At 35.4% G+C, this 24,623-nt stretch overlaps 4 protein-coding genes, 1 long non-coding RNA gene and 1 other non-coding gene across 9 annotated transcripts; 3 read left to right on the top strand and 3 right to left on the bottom strand.

Moving 5' to 3' along the window:
* Positions 1-528: 528 nt before the first annotated feature.
* LOC104112827 (uncharacterized) lies at positions 529-1,848 on the bottom strand. The gene is made up of 3 exons (XR_011413425.1): positions 1,647-1,848; positions 1,463-1,562; positions 529-725 (listed from the first exon to the last, which is right to left on the bottom strand). It is a non-coding gene; the product is annotated as an uncharacterized lncRNA (long non-coding RNA).
* A 2,405-nt stretch (positions 1,849-4,253) lies between these two features.
* LOC104112826 (NADPH-dependent aldo-keto reductase, chloroplastic-like) lies at positions 4,254-8,643 on the top strand. The gene is made up of 7 exons (XM_070195088.1): positions 4,254-4,549; positions 5,218-5,268; positions 5,888-5,964; positions 6,466-6,553; positions 6,734-7,002; positions 7,183-7,441; positions 8,397-8,643. Exons 1-7 carry the CDS (start codon positions 4,430-4,432, stop codon positions 8,460-8,462), a joined length of 930 nt encoding a protein of 309 aa, XP_070051189.1. The 5' UTR covers positions 4,254-4,429; the 3' UTR covers positions 8,463-8,643.
* Positions 8,644-9,370: 727 nt separating this feature from the next.
* LOC104112828 (pectinesterase inhibitor 2-like) lies at positions 9,371-9,934 on the top strand. Its single transcript, XM_009622857.2, has one exon. It carries the CDS (start codon positions 9,371-9,373, stop codon positions 9,932-9,934), a length of 564 nt encoding a protein of 187 aa, XP_009621152.2.
* A 3,224-nt stretch (positions 9,935-13,158) lies between these two features.
* On the bottom strand, positions 13,159-16,063 carry LOC104112825 (PRA1 family protein A1-like). Of its 2 annotated transcripts, none has more exons than XM_009622852.4 (7): positions 15,712-16,063; positions 15,584-15,624; positions 15,402-15,480; positions 14,106-14,192; positions 13,939-14,027; positions 13,756-13,827; positions 13,159-13,632 (listed from the first exon to the last, which is right to left on the bottom strand). In XM_009622852.4, the coding sequence occupies exons 1-7, from the start codon at positions 15,867-15,869 to the stop codon at positions 13,619-13,621; spliced, it is 540 nt and encodes a 179-aa protein (XP_009621147.1). In that variant the 5' UTR covers positions 15,870-16,063; the 3' UTR covers positions 13,159-13,618. The 2 variants fall into 2 exon arrangements, with proteins under 2 accessions (XP_009621147.1, XP_009621146.1); XM_009622851.4 differs by having other exon boundaries at positions 13,159-13,657; positions 15,712-16,059.
* Positions 16,064-16,076: 13 nt separating this feature from the next.
* TRNAV-CAC (transfer RNA valine (anticodon CAC)) lies at positions 16,077-16,150 on the bottom strand. The gene has a single exon. It is a non-coding gene; the product is annotated as a tRNA-Val (tRNA).
* A 367-nt stretch (positions 16,151-16,517) lies between these two features.
* On the top strand, positions 16,518-24,389 carry LOC104112824 (serine/threonine-protein kinase ATG1c-like). Of its 3 annotated transcripts, XM_009622849.4 has the most exons (14): positions 16,518-17,048; positions 18,077-18,197; positions 18,321-18,379; positions 19,122-19,186; positions 19,389-19,482; positions 19,560-19,640; positions 19,766-19,874; positions 20,069-20,141; positions 20,224-20,570; positions 20,700-20,777; positions 20,907-21,055; positions 22,989-23,277; positions 23,786-23,856; positions 24,017-24,389. In XM_009622849.4, the coding sequence occupies exons 1-14, from the start codon at positions 16,800-16,802 to the stop codon at positions 24,254-24,256; spliced, it is 2,025 nt and encodes a 674-aa protein (XP_009621144.1). In that variant the 5' UTR covers positions 16,518-16,799; the 3' UTR covers positions 24,257-24,389. The 3 variants fall into 3 exon arrangements, with proteins under 3 accessions (XP_009621144.1, XP_009621143.1, XP_070051188.1); XM_009622848.4 differs by having other exon boundaries at positions 16,519-17,048; positions 20,700-21,055; XM_070195087.1 differs by having other exon boundaries at positions 16,915-17,048; positions 17,997-18,197; positions 20,700-21,055.
* The last annotated feature ends 234 nt before the right edge of the window (positions 24,390-24,623 follow it).

Below are 24,623 nucleotides of genomic sequence, written 5' to 3'. Positions count from 1 at the left end.
GATGAGAGGTACAATATCATTAACTTGGCTTAATAATTTAGTGGAACAGCTAAACCAGGGATAAATTTTGACCTCTCTAAATGAAAGCGGCTAAATACAACATACTTTACAGGTTTAATTATTGATATTTAAATGGGCATTGATGGTCATTCTTCCGTGGAGTAAGTTATGAACACAACAAAAATTAGTTAGACATCTCCAAAACACACTGCTTTAGAAAAGCACTTGGAAAGGATACTGAGCACTGACTCCTACGAATGAACTATGGAAGGACCCATTAAACTAATTTCTATTTTTTCAGTATTGCTAGTTCTATCAACAAGCCAAAATGAAGTATATGAACATCCAATTAAGAACATTTGGGGTGAAAGTTGTTCAACTACATAAAGCCATTCAATTTGACACAAGTTTCAAGTTTGCAATAGGCATGGAATATAATATGACCTTATTAACGAATTATAAGCAACACGAAAAGATGGAAGAGGGGAAATCATATATGTTTCTGTGTGGGATCTAATGACAGCAAAAAATGATAGAGTAGGAGCCAATCAAAAAACAAAGTACTCTAACTAAGAAGAAGACCTAAATGTAATCAACCATACCAATAATAGAACAAGATAAATCAAACAACAAACGTGAAACACCAAATTGATGAGATGACGTACAGGATGTCGAGGATCAACCAGCATTGGGAAAAGACCTCGGACAATAAGAGATTGCCTTGTCTGAATATGACGAAATTAAACACAAGATCTGTCAGCTTCATTGTCAATAAAAAGTTACACAAGATTACGTAAAAAACAATTAACAAGGAGAAAAGAAACCCAGATGAAATAAAGTAAAAGAGCAAGGAGACAGTAGTAGATCACTACATTGGTAGTGAAACTGGAAAGATGTGATCGACAAATAGTGTAGACGCTTCAAAAGCTAATTATTGCAATTTTAAACATTTTTGTCACTCTAATATTTTCATATAATAAAATTGAAGAATGAAAATTATAGATTAAAATAAATAAGTCAAATACAAAAGGATATATTAATATTTCAGCTGTCAGATACTGCAATTACATCAAATAGATTTACCATAGGACTCCCTATAAACAAAAAAAATGACAAATTGAAACACAAAATTAAAAAGAATTTCAAAAAACTCTTCCACAATCGTTAAGAAGGGAAAAATATAGAATAATCACGTCGATACAAAAAATATGGAGCACAAACTTCATTATTATTACTAAAGTAATTTATAGTGGAGTCGAACATAGGATGGCATAATATCAATTTAAATGAAGAGATCAATCGAACTACTTAATCAAACGACAAATCTAAATAGGAAACAGAAAAATATCAAGTAAACAAAGGTGCAATAGTTTAATACTCAGTCTCTACTAATGCATTTAACAGGCTATCAGCCGATAAGCTGGATTTGATAGTTAAAAAAACTTTGAGCCCTAGGTTGTACCTCAAATGCACCGCTAGAACTCCACTTCAGTTGATTTATCTTGAGTCGAGGAATTACAACAGACAATACTGGCATTGCTGGCCTATATTTAGCTATCAATCTGTTTACGTGAGCATAAATTACAACTCTTATAAACAAAGAGAATCAATATCCCAAGAAATATAGTAATAATGACAAACTCTACCTTGATGCCCTTCCAGATGAAGTGAAACAAATAATTACTGATGTTTTCACTTTAATGGCGACTTTTACCTAGAGAATAAAGGAATATAGAGTTATTGAGGCAAACACATACACAATTCAATTTCCAGAAATCTTTTTTTTTTCCTATTTTAAGAAAGGCATTCGCATTTTAAATAAAAATACCGTTGACGAGGCAATTAATTCCAGATATGTCATGGGGTAATGGATCAGATGTTATGGCATAAATAGATACAGACTATGAAATTGCGAGAATTGAGATAAAATATAAGTAGGACAATGCCAAACACAAATTAGGGTTCGAGGAGATCATTGAATACAAATAACCAACAACAGAAAAGTAAAATAACACCGAAAGAACTATTAGATTGCCAAACCATCGCAGGAACTTCCATTATAATACTCAAAAGTAGATTACTAAACCATTGCAGTTTCTATAAAAGATAATAACTACTATCAAAAAAGAGATAACCGGAACTGCAAAAACTATCCAATTTCACACTCCATAGTTTCTACGGCAGGTTTAGGGATTTGGCGGATACTTACCTTGAATAGAAAGAGAAGAAAATTATAGATCGAGTTTTTATCAGTCACAGGTGATGAGCAAATCGGTTTGAACCGCATAATTTACTCTTCGAAAACAGAGAGAATGGCTTAGGGTTCTTTTTTCTGTTTCTTTTTCCTTTATTTGGGGAGGGGTGGTGGTGGAGGATGGGGTTGGGAAAAATAAAAGAGAGGGAAAAGTAGCGCCTTAATGATACAGTCGGATATTATACTTTTGAAGGAGCAAATATTTTCTCCTCGTTAATGCAGAACTAAAAATTGGCTTTAACGACCGGAGAAAAAAATAGTCGTGATTAGTACACTTATAACGACCAGATTCATGTCCTTTCGTTAAGAAGCGGTCGCTAAAGATCAAGTTTCTTGTAGTGTTTGGATAAGTTTTATAAAGCGGTGGTTAGACCGGCTATGATGTATGGGGCTGAGTGTTGGCCTGTTAAGAACTCACATATCCAGAAGATGAAAGTAGCAGAGATGAGGATGTTGCGGTGGATGTGCGGACACACTAAGATAGATAAGATTAGGAATGATGATATTCGGGAGAAGGTGCATGTGGCTCCCATTGATGACAAGATGCGGGAAGCGAGGCTTAGATAGTTCGGACATGTTCAGAGGAGAAGTCCAAATGCTTCGGTACGGAGGTGTGACCAGCTGGTTACGGAGGGCACGAGAAGAGGTAGAGGGCGGCCTAAGAAGTATTGGGGAGAGGTGATCAGGCAGGATATGGCGAGGCTCCAGATTTCCGAGGACATGACACTTGATATGAAGATGTGGAGGTCGAGTATTAGGGTTGTAGGTTAGGAGGTAGTTGAGTCGTGCCTTATTTCGTAACATGGTGGGACTAGCCATGTAGGTTTTTTTTTTTTTTTTTTTTTTTTTTAAGATAACTAGTGGGAATGTTGTGGCTTACTATTTCTCTTTTCAATGCAGGTCCTATTTACTAGCTATCGCTTTTGCTTTACATCTTTCTTCTAGATTTCATGAGGTTCCTATTTTACTTATGACTGTTGTGGTGATACTAATATTTACTAATATTGTCTCCCTTTACTTTGCATCTTTCTTCCGGATTTCATGATGTTCCTATTTATTCTATGATTGTTGTTGTGATACTAATATTGTCTCCCTTTTTGTCCCTTTTGTCTTTTTTTTTTTGAGCCAAGGGTCTTTCGAAAATAGCCTCTCTACTCCTTCGGGGTAGGGGTAAGGTCTGCGTACACACTATCCTCCCCAGACCCCATTAGTGGGATTTTATTGGGTTGTTGTTGTTGTTGTGTAATATGAACAATATCAAATCTTAAATTCAAAATATTAAAATGTGAATTTATAGGAAGAATGGAAAAAATACTCCCCGGACAATTGAAGCAAATTGATTCAAATATGAAATACTCGAGCTTCCACTAGCAACGTAACTGATTCTAGGTAGACAATATTTTTGTAGTTCAACCATGGATTTGGTTATCTTCGTACTTTAAGATGATAACTGAAATAAAAATTAGAGTTCCATGCTGATAATGTGTTAAAAAATTAAGTTCAAAGCAACAATATAAAACAACAAAATAGACAGGAGATGTAGAGGGGAAAGAGAGAACTTTCTTATTTCATCAAGTATTTTTCATGTATTTTCAAGTGTCTACAATATCACTTCTCATCCTTTATTTATAGTATTACATAGAGGTATATATAAGAATATCATAAACATACCATTAAGCATTTAAATCATGGACGAGGATCATGGAGAAGTTATAGAGATATAAGAGTTACAATCATAAATATTAGAGTAGTAGGAGTTATGAAGTTTATGAAGAAAAGTAGTGAGTGTTACTCAATTTAGGAATTATGGACATTCACGTACTCTAGTGTTTCATAACAGAATGCATTTTGTTTTACAAATCCTATTATGTAATTTAATTTAATGAACACTTAGACATTGTTGTAGCATTTAGTACGCAAAAGCTAATGAAAAAAGATTCTTTAAATAAAATACTTTTTTATTTAAAAATTTATACTCCATTTCTCTTGAACATTCCGATATGATTTTCCTCCATATAGAAATTTAAAATATCGTGGCTCTCTATCCCTTAGTTGACAGCTTGTGTTTGCTAATACTTCTCCTTTCACTTTCCAATTTTCTTTCTTCTTCTCTTTAATCTCCTTCTCCTTGACTCCCAATTAGTTCTAAGCTTTGGTTTCAAAGAGTGTGTGTCAATGGCGGAAGCTATACAATACTTTGAATTGAATACCGGAGCTAAGATTCCGTCAGTTGGTTTGGGCACGTGGCAGTCCGATCCTGGTATCGTCGGCCAAGCCATTGAGACTGCTATCAAGGTCCTCTGTTCAATTGCGGTTACTTACAATATTGTTTAAATGTTTTTAATACCGTCAATCCATAGAATTTAAACTCATAAATTAAAGGATTTAAGTTATATATAGTGATAATATAATGATTTTTTATACTAACAGTGCATAGAACTTAAATTGTGTTTTACTTAATTGTGTGAATATATACTAATTAACTGTCGTTAACTAATAAAACTTATGTATAATACACATGTCATGCACTTATTGCTTCAATGTATTCTCAGAGGGACTAGCTGTCAATACACAGGATTCATTTTCGACTGTTGTATTTGGGATCACATGATTCACATGTCAAATTTTCTTTCTCATATAATTATATTATTAGAATTTGGCATAACGTTTCCAATGTAAAAAGTTGGGAGTACTACAATTGTTACACTATTTTGCTACTAATATATGCTTTTATGGATCAATTTTAGAAAGTCACCCAATTTGAACTGTCACTTGCAACTAAGCGATCCCATATCTATAATCTTGAATTGTATGCTTTTAGGGTAATATTGGGTATGTTGTTGTTGTTGTATGCTTTTAGGGTAGCAAGGGATGGTTGTTTGGTGCAAGAAACTAGAGCTATGTCATTTTTGGTATTCGGCAAAAATTCAGAGTTAATTGTTCATTTCTCATTTGCGCTGCAGGTTGGATACCGTCATATTGATTGTGCTCAAGTTTATGGCAATGAAAAAGAGGTAATTTGAGTTAACAATAAAGCAAATATAGGCTTTTCATAGATAAATGTCTCTAGCATACTCATGTTATTACAAATGGCCTTGTTAATCTATCACTTGCCTAGAGACAATATAGGGTATTATGTTGAAATGTCTGTTTTTGCCGAAGCGTTTCTAAGTTATTACTTACCTTTCACATGCATTGTACATGTTCCTCAAATGCTGGTGTAGGGTGAAAAGTTTTATGCATTTTATCTTGGATCTCAGATATCAGCACAAATCCATAATGTGTTTAGAGGAGTGAATCTCATTAAGATGGTATTTTAATTGTCATGTTTGGCTTTGTTTACTAGAAGACATGCACTCTTTTGCAAGCTGTGTCTAGCATTTGTGTCTCCTGTCAAAGTTGGACTAACATCTTAATCTTAGAAGCTATGAACCCCTTTTTGTACCATGTTTATGGTTTTCGCTCGAGATTAATCTTGCAAAACATGTGCCAGACTAATAATTTATTGCTTTCTGTTTAAACTATGATTTATTCCTATAGAATGTACGACGTGATCAATGTTTGTGTTCCTCTTTTCTACATTAATCTAGAACTGAAAGTACTACCTCTGCTGACTTTTTTACGTTTATTTAGATTGGTCAAGTTCTGAAGAGACTGTTCAAAGATGGTGTTGTCAAGAGGGAAGATCTCTTTATTACATCCAAGCTGTGGTAATCAAGATTCAAACAAATTGATAAAGGGCGCCTTTTTCTTCTTTTGTCGCCCTTAATATAACAGAGTCAGATTACTGTCCTTTTGGAAGTTAACTTATTCAATGTTTGTGATCTCATCAATTATTTATCGCCGCTCTTTCATTTAGCGTTGTTGAGCTCTCACTCACATAATCTCTCTCTCTCTTTCTCTCTCTCTCTCTCTATCTCTCTTGTGTTATGGGACGTAATGGATGCTTTTAATTATTTTTGATAATGGAATAAATACTCTAAGCTGCCTTTAACAACGGGATTTTTAATTTGCTGATATACTCTTTTCTTTCATTTATATGCACAAATGTCTTTGTTTCTAAATTTTACAAGAACAAAGGCGTATCCTAGTTCATTCAGATGACATGCATTGAAGCAATTGCAGTGTTGGTTATCTCTGGTTCTTTTCCATTAACTTTTGTCCATTACTTTTAAAGATATTAACAGATTTTGATTTATGAACTTGTGTAGGTGCACTGATCATGCTCCTGAAGATGTACCGGCTGCGTTCAGAAAGACTCTAGATGATTTGCAACTTGACTACATTGATCTGTACCTTGTGAGTTCTGCTTAACGGAAGCTTTTCATATTCTATTGTTTGTGATGCTGACTAGATGTTTCAGTTTTGAAACTTTTGATTAACTATCTTTTAGAAGCATCTGCTGCTATACTGTGCCTTGACTCGACTTCTGAGTACTTACATTTTTGGTTTTCCTTTTTGGTTTTATCTTTTTTGAAGATGCACTGGCCTGTTCGGATGAAGAATGCTGCGGATGGCTTTAAACCTGAAAATCTAATTCCAGGAGATATACCTAGCACATGGCAAGCAATGGAGAAACTTTATGATTCTACGAAGGCTAGAGCTATCGGGGTTAGCAATTTCTCTACTAAAAAACTAGGAGATCTTTTGGAAATAGCTCGTATTCCTCCTGCTGTTAACCAAGTGGAGTGCCATCCTACATGTCAGCGGACAAAATTGCAGGAATTATGCAAATCCAGGGGAGTGCACCTCTCTGTAAGCTCACTAACTAAAAGCAGTTTTCAGATTTGCATATATTCTAGTCAATTTCTCAGGAGCGAATTCTTGCGCTGATGCTTCTGTCTGCTTGGAATTGGTTGATTAATTACTATTATTTCATGACTAGACTGGCCATCAATTTAACTTATTTCGGTACTTTAAAAATTTATTCTTTCAGGCTATTCACCGCTCGGTTCTCCAGGTTTAGTATTCCTTAAGGGTGATGAGGTTCTGAAGCAGCCTGTTGTACTCTCAGTTGCTGAGAAATTGGGAAAGACTCCTGCTCAGGTTTGTCTTCGTTGGGGTGTGCAGATTGGTCATAGTGTACTTCCTAAAAGCACAAATGAATCCAGGATCAAAGAGAATTTTGATATTTTTGACTGGTCCATACCTGATGACTTGTTCACCAAGTTCTCCGAAATTCAGCAGGCAAGTTGTTTCTGTTTTCCTTCTTATTCAATACCTTTTTGTACTTTTTTTTGGTTTCCCACCCGGTGTCCGGTACTTGCATTGAGGCCCGACTAAATCCGGATTCGCGCCAAGAAATCCTATATTGGGGGATAAAACGCTCCCTAAAAAATGCGACTCCATATTCAAGGCTCGAATCCGAGACCTCTAGTTAAGGATAAAGGAGTACTTACCACTCCACCACAACCCTTGTTCATACCTATTGTACTTTCAAGTCCTTTCATATGATTAAGGTTGCAGTTACATATCAGTCGTTATTTTTTACCAGATTTAAATGTGAAAATGCATTAGGACCAAAAATATATATCTTCTCAGGATATAGCATTCCCTGTTCCTTGGAAGAAAAAAGAAAATGAAAAGAATATTACAACCTGCATTTGTGGTTGTTAGACTTTAGAATAATTCAGTACTTTGATATTTCTAACTAGTGACAGACGCTATAAACTCATGGGTCATGGCTATATGACTGGACCAGATAGTAGTTTGATTGGCTATAGTTACACAACTTTCCCACTCCCCGACCGAATAGATAACAGAAAAACAAATCCTTACCTGTGGGAGACTTTTTGAATAATTTACTTCCACGAATAAATGATTAGGCTAAGAAAAATAGGAATTGGGAGTGATCTCACCTTTGAAAGAGTGGTTTTATTCTGTGAATGTAGCTTATCGAGTTATCAATCTGAACTGCATGCCTTCTGTAAGGAGCTTGAATCGTTCGTTTACTAAGTCTCATTACTATTTACCATTGTCTCACCATTCCCCCTAATTCTTTTATAATATCGTTGCTGACTCACTGTATTAAAGTTTGATGGTTGGAGATTTTTTCTATTAATGCATTTACCAGATATATTTATCTAGAACTTTTCTGGATATATTTTAATTGGATTCTTGGCATTATTTTTGCATTGTGCAGGCAAGCCTGTTTAGAGCTACTCCATTTGCCAAAGTTCTAGAAGAGATATTGGATGGTGAGTTCTAGAGTTACTGTTGATAATATTTTTCATGTCCCTTTTGGAATATTTCCAAGAATTTGATTTGCTGTGAACATGCTCAGTGATTATATTTAGGGGTCAATTTCAAATTTATATTGTAGTGTCATACCATATCTTTGCACTTTTGAGTAATAAAATGAATATCCTACTGTTGTATTAATGCTTTTATTTCTATGTAAGAACTTCAAAACTTGTGCATTAGAAGTAAATAAAGTGCATTCAATTCATGGTCTGCCCAGGATACGGTGAAACTGTGGCAGAATTTTCTGCAAACGAAAATAGGAAAATTAATTAAGTCAATCAAAATCACCGAATAAAACTAATTATATGGAAAAGGACATAAAAGGGTAAAACTTTAATTAAAAGATTATGAGTATCCTAGTTTCTTATTGGCAAGGTAATCCGAATAAAGAAGTATTGGAATGGATGCCAGACTTTCAAAAGTATCTATATCTAATACGATTATCTTTGATTGAGGAATTATTAAAAACCATATAAAGTTTGTTAATTCAAAGATTGTATATTTGACTTTTCAAACTCAATTAATAAAATGGAAGATGCAACACTCAAAAATATATATAGATTTTACAATATGATCACAATACTTTATTGATCTAGATCACCTTGCGAAGTATTATGGGATCTTTAGTGTAGATTTTACCAATACATAATTATTAACTTAACTATTCTGGATCATTTTGCCAAAAATGCATATTGATCTTGATCACCTTGCAAAATATAACGGGATCTCTAGTGTAGATTTTACTAATACATAACTACTAGTAACTTAATTAATCTGGATCACTTTGCCAAAAATGCATCTTAATGAAGATTTTTCACATTAGGACAGATCTTCACAATCTTAAATTTCTTCAGAATTTCACTATAAAAAGACATGAAAGATTCATTGCATCATATAACTCCATTTTCTCCTTCACTTTCACATCAAAAGAAAATGGCCAAACTGATTTTTCTCATCTTTTTATGTGTTACTACACTTGTAAATCTTGCAACAAGCCAAACCCCGTTAGTGTCAAACTTTTGTCATAGAGCAGTATTTGTAGAAAACTTTTGTTTAAAGTTTCTTGGATCAGATCCTCGTTCTAAAACAGCAAAAACTGATCATGATCTTGAGGGAATAACAATTGATTTGGGGTCCAAGACCGTAAGAGCAGTAATTAATAAAGCCATATCACTGTCCCAAAGTGCAAAAAATCCAAATGTAAAGGCTGCTTTGAGTTCTTGTTTACAAGATTATAATCTGCTCAGTTTGGATATTTCAAGCATAAAAGCAGCTTTCCAATCTGGAGGAACTATAGGTCAACAAGGAGCAGATGCTAGGCTTGCTGTTTCTAAGTGTAACCAAGCTTTTGGTGATAAGAAATTACCAAATCCTCTTTCACGTGATAATGATAACTTGTTGTCAATCATTCAACTAATCCTTGTTAACGGGGTGTAACCTTTTAAAGGATATGATAAAGATGGTTTGTTCTTTATTATATTTTCAGAGTTTAAAGTAAAATTTCAGTAGAAATGTCTTTACATGTTATGATGAGTAATTAATGTTTATTAAATTTTAATCTACCGAAGCTTGAAAAAAGATTTTGTTCTTTATTGGCTGCATATTGATAGCTCTATCCTTTCAAGCAATTACACTAATCTATATCTTTACATCAAAGAAGGGTCTAGCTGTTGGAATAATGGTATCTATTGCTATTTGAGCCCATGTTGTTAGTAAAATTAGTGAATTAAGCTAAAGGCACGGAAAGAGACCAGAGCAATATTGCCATTTGATCATTAAAGTGTGATGCAATATAGTTGGACAATTATCACTGGTTTCATATTTGTATTCACTTTTGGTCGTTAACTTTGAGATATTTCTCGGTGTATTTGCCTACAATTGATTGGTCTAATGTTATATAGTTGTTGTTTTCATGAGTGGACAAATAAGAGTCGTCAAATGAACAGAAATGTTTTCTAGGGTCTGCCTAAGCAGGAACAGTAGAAGTTCAGGGAGCAATTTGACATAAATTACAGATCCCATAAGGAGAGCTATTTTTTGGGGGAAAAATCATAAATAGTCAGATTTACAATTGGTAATTGAAAAATAGTCACAATTTCAAAAGTAATCGAAATTCAGCTATTTTTTCTTGTAAAGATAAAATCTGAACAAAAACACCCTTAAAATTTGAAAAAATTCCAGCATAATATGTTGGGGTTTGATTATTTTACATATGAGATTCTAGCATAATGTGTTGGAGTTCGAACATAATATGGTGGAAGTTTATATGCATGAGCTCCATAATCTAGCATATTATGTTGGAACTTTCTGTGTGTTGGAGTTCCAATATAATATGCTGGAAGTTTATACGCAGGAGCTCCATAATCCAACATATTATGCTGGAACTTTCCGTGTTTCATAAAAAAAATGACTACTCCCTCCGTTTCAAATTAGATGAGGTAGTTTGACTAGGCATGGAGTTTAAAGAAAAAAAAAGACTTTTGAAACTTGTGGTCTTAAAAACTTAAGGAATAAAAGCTTGTGGGGTCATGATATTTGTGTGGTTATAAAAGCTTCTCATTAAGGTTAAAATGGGTAAAATGAAGAGTTTAAAGTTGAATTATTTTCAATTGTAGAAATGTGTCATTCTTTTTGGAACGGACTAATAAGGAAAGTGTGTTATCTAAATTGAAACAGAAGGAATATTTTTCAATGACTTTGCAAGCCCTGACTGTTTTTCAATTACCAGTCCAAGAACTGGCTAGCCCGTACTATTTTCACCTATTCGTACTAGGGATGTACATAGATCGGGCTGGTCTATTTTTTTTTTATCAAAACCAAACCAAACTAACTATATCGGTTTGGATTGGTTTAGGTTTTTTGATTTTTTTGTTAAATGAATATTATTTCAATATTACTTTGTTAAAGTTATAGATAAAATTTTGATAAGTAAATATATGTTTAGTAAAAAATAAAAAATAAATGACAAACATATGATCTAATATTCTTATGGGAGAATGGTTTTAGCAAGATGTGATAGTTATTTTCTTAGTCGTTTAACAATAGTTTTTCGTTGATGAAAACTTTCAAGTATAACCAAATTTAATAATTAAACATAAAAATCAATATGAAACCTAACTAATGATATATTCTATTTAATTTTAAAATTATTGAAAAACTATTTCAAATTCGAAAAAGAAATAAGAATTTAACAGATCTTGACATATGAATATGAAAGTACAAAAAGATTGAGGCATTTCAATAACACTTGATAAGAAAGTGATGATACAGATGTGACATCCTAGGCGAATCCCACATTGACAAAATACGGGAGAGATGTTGGGTATATAAATAGACAAACCTTACGCTCTAGTGACGCGTTTTAAAGCCGTGCGGGCCTAGGCCCAAAGCGGACAATATCACTAGTATGCTAGGTTGTTACAATATGGTATCAGAGCCACTCCGCGTGCAACCTTGCACGGTGTGGGGCAAACCTCAGAGAGGATGCAGAGTCCCTAAGGGGGTGTATGTGACACCCTAGGCGAATCCCACGTCGACAAAACACGGGAGAAATACCAGCTATATAAGTAGACAGGCCTTAGACTCTAGTGACACGTTTTAAAGCCGTGCGGGCCTAGGCCCAAATCAGACAATATCACTAGTGGGTTAGGCTGTTATAACAACCATTTTAAAACAACCATTTTAAAGCCAACAAAAATGGATGCACTTCGTAGTCCTATTAAATATTACATGGGAGGATCTTAAATATTTCTAGACATATTTCAAAGAAATTCTATATAGAATCTTAAACGTATATATATAATTATATATTTATATATTGGTTTGGTTTGTGTTTTTTTTTTCTCAATATCAAACAAAATCAAACCAAACCTAATTGGTTTTTTTAATCAATTTAGTTTTGACTTTTCTATTTGGTGCGAACGTCACTAATTCTTACTATCATGAGATCGAGTGCCTCTATTTATAGGCATTTTTGGGTGACAACCAAAGAATGTCAGAAGCATGGACCTCTTTCAAGTGCGTTAGTAATCGGAGTAATTAAGAAACAGCCACAGAAACGCTATGTCATAGAATATGTGTATAAACAGACCCACTGAAATTTATAGTAAATCACATGAAAAACTTCAATAATTTACTAGTTTAACTGTGTACTGTTATGAGAGACGTTGTGTTTCGTATAGGCATTACAAATGCACTTCAAATAGAAACAGCCACATTCTACGAAATACTACTCCAGCTGCGACGATAACCCAAAGCTTCTCATATGTATAAAAATGAATACACCACAGAGGGAAGAATTTAACAAAGTCTACAGTCGCTTGGCTGATCTGCGAGTCCACAACACGTGATGGCAATATTCCAAAACCTACTCCAATACAAATAGCCAAGAGACTAACACAAGTCTAAATAGCAGTCACTTTTTAAATAAAATAAGCAAAAATGTAGGAGACATCTGTAATCTGGAGCAATTAGTTTGATGAGTTTACTGCTAATACTGCAATTTAATCAGTTTTTAAGCTATACTGCGTCAAACTGCAATATAAAGAGGTCTCATTAAAGAAATGCCCAAGGGCATAGGATTTTAAGTTGTGCAGAATTTGAGATGCAGGTTAAAGAAAGGTAAATGGACACTCAAAGTCACAAGGCATAGCGCAAGCATAAAACCAATAGGAAGCCAATCAAATTGATATTTGTAAATAGGATACAACAGAGTCTCAAAACCAATACCTTGTAGTTCATATGATCTTAGCAGCTTAAATCTGAAGTTACACTATATATTATAGATCAATCCATTTTGCTATCAGGACATCATTTCATTCTTTCCGAATCGAACTGGAGAGAGAGTTCAAAAATACAGGATCGACCAGTATTTTTCTTTTCTTTTAAAGAACCTTATCCGGAAAGCATGTAAAATGCCAAACCACATGTCTTTTGTACTATTTCAAGACTGATTAGACCATGTTAATTTACAGACAATAAGATGAAGAAAAATATAATTAACGAATCAATACATCTAATGGGGAATCACAGTAAAGCTACCGGAAGTCCATTGAAGCTACAGCTCACTATAGTTGCGCCAGACAGGTCGGAATTCTTCACGAAATGTATTGAGACGAGCCTTCAAATTAGGAGTCCTGAAGCTTGCATGAACAAGAGTGGCTGAAGAGAGAGAGAGAGAGAGAGAGAGAGAGAGAGAGTTTTATTAAATCGTTACATAGAAGTTGAACGAAATTTATAATTAGAACGAGAGAACTTACCAAGAAGGCCTATACCAAGTGCCCACAAGACCGTTAAGAGGCCACAGGAAACAAACCAGAGGAAGAAACTCACTGCATAATCACAACAGCGATCAAACAGAATTTCATATTACAACTCCCAAAGGTTCAACAGGAAGGAAAAGGAAGATAATAAACATATAAGAAAACAAACAATTCCAGTACCTATAGAAAATACAAAGACAAACACCGAACGAGGCCTTCCACAAATGAATATTGCTCTTTTAGCGGATGGCCGCCCTCGAATAACAGGCCTGAACATTATCAAACATATGTCAGCAGCGATACAGACTCAGTGTGCTATAATAACCCAAATATACATGTGTACTCACGTGAGTGGAGGCCTCATTTTTGCAGCTAAATGAGGTGAAAACTGCCTGACAGTTCTTGTCACCTTTTCGCTAAAAGTACCTGCAAAACTGCAGGAACAACACTTAGCAACATTAAAAGATGCAAGAATAAAGTATGAATGCAGTTATAAAACTTAGAATCTTTAAGCAGCAAATTTTGTATCCCATGCATATCTGAATAAAACATCTCTGAACAAACAGATAAATCTTCCAACAGTAAATAAAACCTACTGATTTGAAATCGGTTATTGTTCTAACTATTGACGCATCACCAGAAAAACTGAAACATCAAACTAACATGAAAGCTTTTCCTTCTTGTTCAGCCTAATATAAAGTGTAAGAAATACTATTGACCAGGAAAACATAGAAAAACTTTCACAAAGTAGAAATGACTCGTGTCGTTTTCTCTCCATACAGAGTGCAGAATACGCTAATGGGTAACAAATGAAAATGCATTTAGTTCACTACTACATCCCTGCATCAGGAGTATACTATTTTCTTGTAGACCAAATACCAAAAGACTATGCCGTTCAAACTACTGCAGTTTTAAAGAAAAATAACTCTCTAAGAAAATAACTCAAGGCTAGAAAAGCTAATATTTAACCCTTTAGTAAATAGGAGAGAACTTGCAAAATGGTGTCCAGAGGGCAGAACTTCAGGTTTAGTTCAAGTCAAAAGATATAACCTGCACAAAAGCATAAAAGAAAACCAAGAAGGGAAGAAATGACAAAGGTGTTAACTCAAACTCAAGATGACCCGCTCGCGATGCGTTGACAAAAAAATGAAAATATTTCATTTGTACCAAGGTTATTACTTTATCTAAAACAGGTCCAAATTTTCCCCACTTATTGACTTTCCTTAACTTTGCCCTCTATTAGAAGTTGGCAACAAAAATACCCTCACCATTATTCATACATATTTGCCTTTCTTTGCTAACGAAGCTCCAATTCGCCCATTTAATCCATGCTGGCTCTATTAAATTGCCACATTTGCACGTGAAAAAAACCACCCCCTTTACCCATTAACAACCACCCTCCCGTCAGTCACTCTAACCATTTAACCTCCCTCTCCCCCTTCTTCCCCATCCTCGACCTGTCATTTAGAAAAGCCAAGACAAGAATGCAAAATACAGACGAATGAAATGTAAACTAAAAATCAGTTCTTTTTTCTTCTCAATATCGTTCCAGTTTTATAGGATGCTCCTGAAGAGACAAACTAAAACTCTAGTGGCAAACAAAAACCTCACCACAGATAAAACAATCCATAGAATAGAAATACCTGTCATTTAGAAAAGCAATACTAAGTGCTGTCAAAAGCGCAGCAACAATTGCAAGTGGCCCCCTTAGAAACCCCAATGCTGCAATACGAAATACACATGAATTGTACTTGTTAGTTCCAAATTAACACTGTTATGCTAAAATCATATCTGAAATGAATAAAACTCAACAATTTTTCCTTACCAAGAATAACCACAATCATAATAAAGTAATTCGTCCTGTAACTGCAAAAACAAAACCAAAGCAATTTTTAAAATAATTCAGGGAAACATTTCATTTATTAAATTTGCAGTTTTTTCAAACGTACGTACTAGTAGAGATTACACTTGAGGCGACTGTTCCATTTGGTATAAGATCGAGGGAAAGTGAATCGAGAGAAGAATTCAGAGGGGGGACGTGGCGGAGATGACCACTCGACTTCGCGTAGAGCCTCAATTAGATCTTGTGTGCTCACGTTGCCCCAATCCATTGCTAAGAATTATTATGCGAAACCCTAGAATTCAGAGGAACACAAAGCCACGATAAGAGAAAGGAGAAAAGGTAGAGAAAACAAAGTGGAAATTCAAGTATGACCTCCGGAGAGTAGTAAAGTGGTTCAAAATTTTGAGGATGATGAAAATGGGAGTATACATCACTAGACAAATGATGAAGAAGAATAGAAAAAGGGAACAAAAATTGTCTGAGCCCGGGTTCGAACCGGGGACCTCTAGTGTGTGAGACTAGCGTGATAACCAACTACACCACCCAGACGCATCTAGCATATGATCGATCAGATAATTATTTAAACTCTAAAACTGCACTAAATCAAATTTTAATATTGTTCTTGAATCTAGCACGGTAAAAAATCAATAATTTATTTTGGTTTTCTTTTCTAATTTTGCTTTTTCTTGTTTCTAATTTTATTTTGCACAACCAAAAACAGTTCATGAAACCGACAAATCAAAGTATCACAATTCTTACGATAGGGAAGGTATAAATGAATTAATTGTATGAGCATGAGTTAATTAATTTTTCTTTAACTACAAATTTATTATTAAAATTTAAAAAGTTTGATTAAAATAGCGACACATAAATTAAAAAACACAAGAGGAATACATAAATAAAGAATCCAGTTGAAGCCAAGTCAATATGTTCACCAAGTACACTGACACGGCACACTATCATCAAACTTGCAAATCCAATACAGACACTGATAAAAGAAGATGTAGCCATTGTTTGTCCTCTCTCCCTAATCAATACAGTACCATTATTTTTAAAATTCAGTCACCAACAGCAGAGTTCCTCGCTGATAATCTAAAGTCTAAACCCTAATATCATCTCCATATCTGTACGCCTCCCGTATCAAAATTTAAAAAAAAAAAGTTGAATTATTCTGCAATTGGCATAAATTTTTGCGGGGATGGCTGAATCGATGAACAGAGGTGGGAGGTTTATGATTGGGGATTATGTGATTGTGAAGCAAATCGGGACAGGGTCATTTTCAACGGTGTGGCACGGGTGCCACCGTGTCGATGGTACAGACGTTGCAATCAAGGAGATTGCTACTGCTCGGCTCGACCCGAAACTCCGGGAGAGCCTCAAGTCGGAAATTATCATTTTGCAGAAGATTAATCATCCTAATATTATTCGCTTGCATGACATGATTGAGGTCCCACTACTCAACTCTTATTCCCACTACTCAACTCTTATTCAATTTCAGTGTTTTAACTTTATATATAGTTGCACAATTTTAGAGTAATATGTAAGTAGTATATTTTTATACAAGTTCGTATTTGCTGTTACAAACTAAAGTGGCTCCGAAATTTTGCACCCACCACCCAAGTGACAATGAAGTGCAATTTTCTGCTTTGCAAAGTACTATTATGTTGAGATTGTCATGTGAATTTACATCTAGGTGCTTGTGTGCTGTTTTGTTTTTGAGTACTAGAGAAGAATTAAAAATGATAGAGATCTATTTATTGATTTATTTTAACAATTGTATTTGGATCAACTTGTGCACACCTCGACTATTTCTGCCGAGTACGGTGCACTTTTTGGATAAGTCTACACACCAAGGATTATGCAAATAAGAAGGAAAACAGTAAAGGTTTATCTAACTGCTTTTTTCGACGAATGGAGTTTTGAGATCATGCTTTATGTTTTTGTATTTTCAAGCGACAAACCCAATGCTCATTTTTTAGTTAAAAAATCCGATTTGAAAATCTTAGGAAGAAATTATAAATAAGTTAAACAAACAGCGTAACATAATGTTTAATTGTGAGAAGCGTCTAGCTTGGTTTTACTACGGTTTTAGGGAGATTTAACTCCTTCTCTTGAAGTTCAACGGAAGCTCAACTGATGATGACATTGAGCTTCAGAAGAGAGGAATCATATAGTCAACCCCAACTTGTTTGGAACTAAGCCATAGTTGTTGTTGTTGTTGTTGTTGTAACTCTACATGATGATAAAATTCAGCACTTATGCCTAGCTAAGGATGGATTTTGATACTAGAATCTGAGACCTGATTAGTACATCCATCCTAGATTTACACATTTTGCATTATTTATTTTCTATTTGGAGTTGCATGGTGTGACTGACTATATGATCTGCTTAAAAGATGAACAGAATGTTTCTTCAACCTTCATATTGGTGCTTTTGGTTTTTCTCTAAATGAACCCTCATGTGCGTGGGTTATAGGAGCCGGGAAAAATATATTTTGTTTTGGAGTACTGCAGAGGAGGTGATCTTTCAATGTACATCCAACGACGCCAAGGGAGAATCACAGAAGCAACTGCAAAACATTTCATGCAGCAGCTAGGTTTGTGTAAAGCATCTATTTTCTTTTGCCTATTTTCCTCTTCTCACTTTTAGACTGAATTATTCTTATCTAGATGAATTCCACATGGTAATATTCATGTTCATATTCATATCCATGTCACAGCATCAGGCCTAAAAATCCTTCGCGAAAACAATCTAATCCATAGGGACCTAAAGCCCCAGGTATGCTTTCCTTCCAGTGTTGCACCACATTTTAGTTTGCTTTGGTGGTCGCCTTGACAACCTAAGTTACAAATTTAAACATATGAATTTAGTTGTTTTTTGTTTAAGGAGGAGTATTTAGCTGCTGAAATGTGTTTTCCTTTCCAGAAGTTTTCACCTTTGAAGTCATGAGCATGTAATGTCTATCACTGTAGCATTTCTCTAGTATAAATATTAAAAAAACAACAGTTTCAAAGGGACTACTCGTTAGTCATTTTCTAATGATTTGACATTTTCAAGTAGCACTTACCTTGTTCTTTTTAAGCCGCATGTTATATTTACAACCAGCTCTAGTAGCTACGGATTTGAAAAAAAAAAGATTTAACTTTAGGAAGTACTTGGCATGACTTACAGGTGATTGAGGCATTCAGTTGCTTTATTCTTGAATAGAAAATCGCATTTCTCCAATGTAGGTTTCTTATTATTAACTCATTAATAAAAACGAAATAACAAAGGAAAAGGAAGCCCATTCAAGGAGATGACTCTTTGTATACAGATATATTAGTATTTTCATTTGCAATTTGGTATCTTAGTTGAGGGAACGGAACCAAATGTGTGGTATTCTATGAATGAATAGTGTCTCTTTGGTTGTAATTCTTTCTTTGGGAGATAGGAGCTATTTTGGAAGCTTTTTCAGAAATTCAATGGCTTTTTCGGTAGAATTATCAACTCATTGACTTGTGCCCTTGTCTTGATCAAACAGAATCTTCTGTTGTCTGCAGCTGATGACAACTCCACCTTGAAGATTGCTGATTTTGGGTTTGCAAGGTAAATTTATAGTACATTGTTGGAACGTCATTCTCATGCGCACCCTTCCTTAACATTTCATCTCTTTTCAGAAAACACATTTGCTAGATTTACTCTTATCCTTCCCTTCTGTTTTAAGATTTGCAGCCTTAGGGTTAAAGGTTTTCCTAAGTAATCCACTCGAAACTCCTAACGACTCAAAAGTACCATTCTCTCTTCTCAGGTCTTTGCAGCCTTGGGTACTTGCAGAAACTCTATGTGGTTCACCATTGTACATGGCTCCTGAAATAATGCAGCTTCAGAAGTATGATGCGAAGGTGGTATTCTCTTTCTACGTAACCGGTCCATAGGCTATTCTCTTTTAATTCTTGTTAACTTTTGGCTCCAATCACAGGCAGATCTCTGGAGTGTTGGTGCCATTCTGTTTCAGCTTGTAACTGGCAAAACCCCGTTTAGTGGAAACAATCAAATACAGGTTTAATACCTTTTCAGCTGTGCATAGTAACTTACCTTATTGTTTCTTTTGTTTTCAGTTTGACCGGTGAAATTCAAATGCCTTGCAGCCCTGTTCTAATTTTTTTCCCTCCATTTTTCCTGCAGTTGCTCCAAAACATAGTGAACTCCACTAAATTGCAGTTTCCTCTAGATGTCAAGAATTTAAGTTCTCATTGCATAGATTTGTGCCGAAAATTATTGCGTTGTAAACCAGGTACTTCATTTATGTTGTCTGGAGTTAAACAGTTTAATGTCCCCCATGGACACTAAGACTTGAGTACTTGCATCATTGTTTTCTACATACTTTACCATTCAGAAGGCCATAAGATTTAAACCCAGAGTAACCATTACCTGGCATTTCTCATGAAAAGTTCAAAATTTTCTTATTCTGCATGTCTGAACGCACAGTGGAGCGGTTGACATTTGAAGAGTTCTTTAACCACCCATTTCTTGCACAGAAGCAGCCTGCTGAGTTTTCTTGGTAAGCTAGTCGATGAATTAAAGTTCTTGGCATTATATACTGTTTCCTCACTCGGACTTTATGCGTCGGACATGGTACACAGGAATCAGAGACCTCAAAGGGTAATAGATGGTTTTTCTCTGGCAAAATGCAATCCTGTAAGGAGTACTGAGGAAACTTTTCAAGAAGATGGTCTTCCCTTTAGTCTAGATGATTATTCCAGCAGTCCTTTTACTGGAATACCACAGAGATCTTCCTGTGGACATTCTCAGGTTGCAAGAGCTGATAGGAAAGAAGTTTCTAGTGCTCCAAGCAGAATTGATCCTCCTCTGGATTGTAGTAACATCACGCACAAATCAGATACTATTGGTTTTAGCCCTGGCCAACACGGACACTCAGAAGGGAACCTGAAGGAATCTAGATTAATGGACCATAGACTATGTCCAAAAGGTGCTCTTTTGCAATAATGTTCCCAATTTTCCTTTTGCCTACATATTCAGCTAAAGTTGCCTTTTGCTTATCTCTAATTAGTTTGGTCAGGATTGAATTTCCTGATTTGATATTCACCTGATTCAACAGTGGCGGATTCATTCGAGCTGATTGAGAAGGAATATGTCCTTGTATCTAGGTCCCTCATGGACTCATCTTCTTCAGCAGGTACATCCAGGCTTAGCAATATGCAATTCAGATCAAGTTTTTCACTGCAAGCCTCTGGGAACATAGAAACTAGAGTAAGTGAGCCGGTGCTTACTGTTGGTTCTGCAACTAATAGAATAGGTCCTGTAGGAAGGTTGGAAAGTTCCTCTTTTGCTCCAGGAGCTTCACAAGGATCCACAGATATTGTAGACCCTCTGGAGCAGCCGACTGATGGCATAGCCAGAATTGTGTCACTGCAACATTCTGCTTCTGCTATCACAGAGTTAGTAAATGAGAAGGTAACTCACATTGATGGCATTTTCTCTTTAAAAATATGGGAGGTCCTATATCTTAACAAATATGTTAGTTAGGTGGTTCTTAGCATGCAGGAATGGAGGGAGAACAGTTCTGTCTAGTTCATTGTGGATCCGCAAGTTTATTTTCTCCTACGCTTCATTTAGAGCGTAATGCAGTTCTGTAGCGGCCTTGCTACTTTTGTTTAGCATTGCTCTAGTGGCATCCAAGGTAGGACCCTTGGAGTCTAACAAATTTGCTCAAGTGGACTCATCTAACTTTATCAACTTGGTCATCCCTGTGTACTTCAAAAAGTATATGTCGAAGTTACCTAGGCATGGTGAAAATGTGTGGTTCCTAATCATGTATCAATAATAAAAAAGCAGAAGTATGAACATCTTCATCTTGGTGCAGATAGACCTTCGCTTCATTGTTTGCTGTTTATTCCTGGAAATTGTGTACAAATTTGTTGCTCTGCAGTGTGTTCAATATCATAAGTTTAAAATCATTCTGTGTCTGAGTTGGACTCTGAGTTGGACAAATCTCTGTTGTGACAAATGTGAGTAGAAGATGTACAGTACAATCTTGAGTTGTTTCTGAAGTATACTTTGCATACATAAAGTCAACTTTTTAATTCGTGAAAAACCTTTTTAAAGAATTTCACAAAGCGAAGCATAGCTTTTTCTGTGGTGGACCAGGTTATTTACATGGTATCAACATTCTATTTGGTTTTGTAATTTATGATCTGAGGTTCATTTATTTAGTTTTCTAGGTAAATAAATTTCTACTTATATTGGAGATATTTTATACATTTGACTTGGCCGAACATTACATCTATGCTATCAACAACCAACTGCCCTGAATCCCAATTAGTTGGGTCGGCTAACAAAGCCTTTGTTCCATTTTACTCTATTCATTCCTATTTATTCCAACACTAGATCGTCTTTTTAAGGCAGGGTTTCTCCAAAACGAGATGTTCCTTATATCTTGCACTTATACCAAGATATACATGTCACTGATAACGCCAGACCAAATGCAACAATGATAAGATCTAAGCCTAATCATATCTAGTTGATGTCTCCTTGTGTTTTGTTCCTTAAGTCTATTGGTTCAACAGATCATAGGTTTTTAGACGACTTCCCTCTGATTTTAAGTTTATATAGTCCCTTTTTATCACGTTAAATCATCATAGTCGCACCTACCGACCAGTACATATGAAGGTCCATCTAGAATATGATCAAAATCATCTTAGATGACCTCTTATTTTATTCTTTATGTAATACTTGACCCGCTGCTTGATGTGACTAATATGTTCAATTTTGTGTGATTGCAAATCCATGTTAAAATTTGTATTTCTATGACATTTACATAAGTTGAGCGTTAGAGGCACAACCTTTACCCCCTCATAACATTACTGGGCTCACAAATATTCTGTAGGATATCTCCCTATTGTATACCGCTCCATTCTGCTGCTCCATATTGGCTTGGCCACCCAGTTCTATAAAACTTGCCTTTTCTCATTTCTGAGAGCGTAAGAGAAAAAAGAAGAATATGAAAAGAAAGCGCGGTGATTTCTGCACTGGATTCATTCAGTAAATCAAGTCTTCTATCAAACTTTAGCTCTGAGTCAAAACTCCTCGGTCCTCTACAACTATAGTGATCTGGTTGATATATCTTGAACATGCACCAACCTTGTTAATATCAGGTGGTGCTAAATCTTTGAATGCTGGTGATATCTTTGTATCTGTATCTGCCTACTCTTTAGAATCTTTTTGCGAAAACGTACCCATTCAACTTTTCAGTGTTCTCTAGATACCATATTCCAGAAATACTGCGTCTTCGTGATTCTTTTTGGCTTGGCAGACAATTCTGCTGTCTAAGCTGCTATTGTATCATTACTGATGTTTTCTCACTAATATTTCTCTGTTCTGTTTATAGATTACTGCAGACAGGCATCTGGAAGCATTTTCCATTGAGCTTGTCATGCTTGCAATATGGAAACAAGCCTTGGATGTATGTCATATGCAAGTGGCATCAGCAATTGAAGGAAGTTCAAACCAAGAGACTACCAAATTGACGGAGATTTTGAGGGACAGTCGAGTTAGTCTCAACAGTAAAGAGGACACTGGTAGCATTTTGGGGCTAGGGAATGTGTTCTCTCATATTGAAAAAGCATTTCTGAATGAAGTTGGGAAGGCAGAGGAACTTGCCAAACATATTGAGCCTGGTACATATTTGGTGACTAAGTAGTGAAACTTGTGTCTTTATAAATTAAAAAAACATGTTGTGAAACTTGTGCTGTGTGCCTCCCTTGTTTTATTCAACATCTTTGTGCTTATTATGTGAACACTACTAAAGGTTGCTGTGCTTTTGGCTTGTCCTCTGTTTCCTCCTTTTCTTCTAGTAGGATTATTCTAGCTGTCATATGCCTGGCTTAGCTTTAATCCCATTGCTACTGTCAAGAGAAAAAAGTATGCTAGCAATCTTGGTGGTTTCTGAGAAGGATCTGGAGATATAGAATTATCAACTGTTCTATAGTTGCCTGCTTGTACTATGTTTACGTGCATCAAATGTTATCCTTAGCTATTGTTTTACATCACAGCTTGAGAGCATCCTAGATTTTTAGTGTGATAATGTTTTAATTTATTTTGCTTCAAAATGGTTCATAGACCTACTTTTATGGCCGTACCAAATGAAGATGAAGACATTTATGTATGTTTGTTGCTTGTTTCTAGGAAATACAGAGGTGCCAGATGCAATGGAGATGATATTTCAATCTGCGCTTGATCTCGGCAGAAAGGGGGCTGTAAGTATTTGATTTATCTTGGTAGTTTTTGGTGGAACAAATCCCCCTGCCCCCCAGCAACAATATATAATTGTCAGCATGTAACATTAGGACAAAGAAAAATCCTTAAATCTCTAAGATTCAACTCAAATGATTTACTGGATATTGAAATATGTGGCAGGTTGAAGAGTACATGGGTCGGACGGAAAATGCAGTGGTTTTTTATTCAAAAGCAGTCCGCTTGTTATCATTCCTTCAGGTGGAAGCACCATTACTCCTTCTAAACCCTCCATTCTCACTGACAAACTCCGATCGCTATAGGCTTGGAAGTTACATTGATGTTCTTAATAATAGGCAAAGTGTTTCGAGGTCTCAAATCATGACTCTCCTCAAGTGTGAGGATCAGCACTGTTCCCCGTGAAGGCGATAGACCGAGCTGAGAGAAAGCTGTTAATATATATAATGACGATTAACATATCACAACTTATTCTGTGTAGCTTTTTATCTGTACAGTTATTTCTTCACTAATTTAAGGAAAGTGAAATGTTCTTTTACTTGGTTTCGAGTTCCGAAAGCTATTACTGCAATTAAAATTCTTTTCTTCGACAATTTCAAGAATTTGAATTCCTTGGAGAATTTGGCAGAAGTCTTGTGTATATTTCTTTAATTTAGATAAGACACATTGGTTCCTAGTTACTGTAATTTATTGTTCGTTAGGCAAAAGAAGCCAAAGAAAATTCATTAGGATCTTGTCAAGGATTACATGGTTCTGTTGGCAGCCTAAACAT

Source organism: Nicotiana tomentosiformis, chromosome 2, assembly GCF_000390325.3.
Source record: "Nicotiana tomentosiformis chromosome 2, ASM39032v3, whole genome shotgun sequence".
Lineage (NCBI taxonomy): Eukaryota > Viridiplantae > Streptophyta > Magnoliopsida > Solanales > Solanaceae > Nicotiana > Nicotiana tomentosiformis.
The sequence above is the reverse complement of the archived record's forward strand: the minus strand, read 5'-3'. Positions and strand labels throughout refer to the sequence as shown.

What these genes read in the sequence shown, in the direction of transcription:
- LOC104112826 (XM_070195088.1), top strand. Translation starts at nt 4,430, where the DNA reads ATGGCGGAAGCTATACAATACTTTGAATTGAATACCGGAGCTAAGATT. An exon ending in TTTATGGCAATGAAAAAGAG is followed by an intron (nt 5,269 to 5,887) that starts GTAATTTGAGTT and finishes ACGTTTATTTAG; the next exon opens with ATTGGTCAAGTTCTGAAGAG. An exon ending in TGCAAATCCAGGGGAGTGCA is followed by an intron (nt 7,003 to 7,182) that starts CCTCTCTGTAAG and finishes TTAAAAATTTAT; the next exon opens with TCTTTCAGGCTATTCACCGC.
- LOC104112828 (XM_009622857.2), top strand. Translation starts at nt 9,371, where the DNA reads ATGAAAGATTCATTGCATCATATAACTCCATTTTCTCCTTCACTTTCA.
- LOC104112825 (XM_009622851.4), bottom strand. Translation starts at nt 15,869, where the DNA reads ATGGATTGGGGCAACGTGAGCACACAAGATCTAATTGAGGCTCTACGC. An exon ending in TATGATTGTGGTTATTCTTG is followed by an intron (nt 15,481 to 15,583) that starts GTAAGGAAAAAT and finishes TTCGTATTGCAG; the next exon opens with CATTGGGGTTTCTAAGGGGG. An exon ending in AAAATGAGGCCTCCACTCAC is followed by an intron (nt 14,028 to 14,105) that starts GTGAGTACACAT and finishes GATAATGTTCAG; the next exon opens with GCCTGTTATTCGAGGGCGGC.
- LOC104112824 (XM_009622848.4), top strand. Translation starts at nt 16,800, where the DNA reads ATGGCTGAATCGATGAACAGAGGTGGGAGGTTTATGATTGGGGATTAT. An exon ending in ATAGGGACCTAAAGCCCCAG is followed by an intron (nt 18,380 to 19,121) that starts GTATGCTTTCCT and finishes TTGATCAAACAG; the next exon opens with AATCTTCTGTTGTCTGCAGC. An exon ending in TTCAGAAGTATGATGCGAAG is followed by an intron (nt 19,483 to 19,559) that starts GTGGTATTCTCT and finishes CTCCAATCACAG; the next exon opens with GCAGATCTCTGGAGTGTTGG.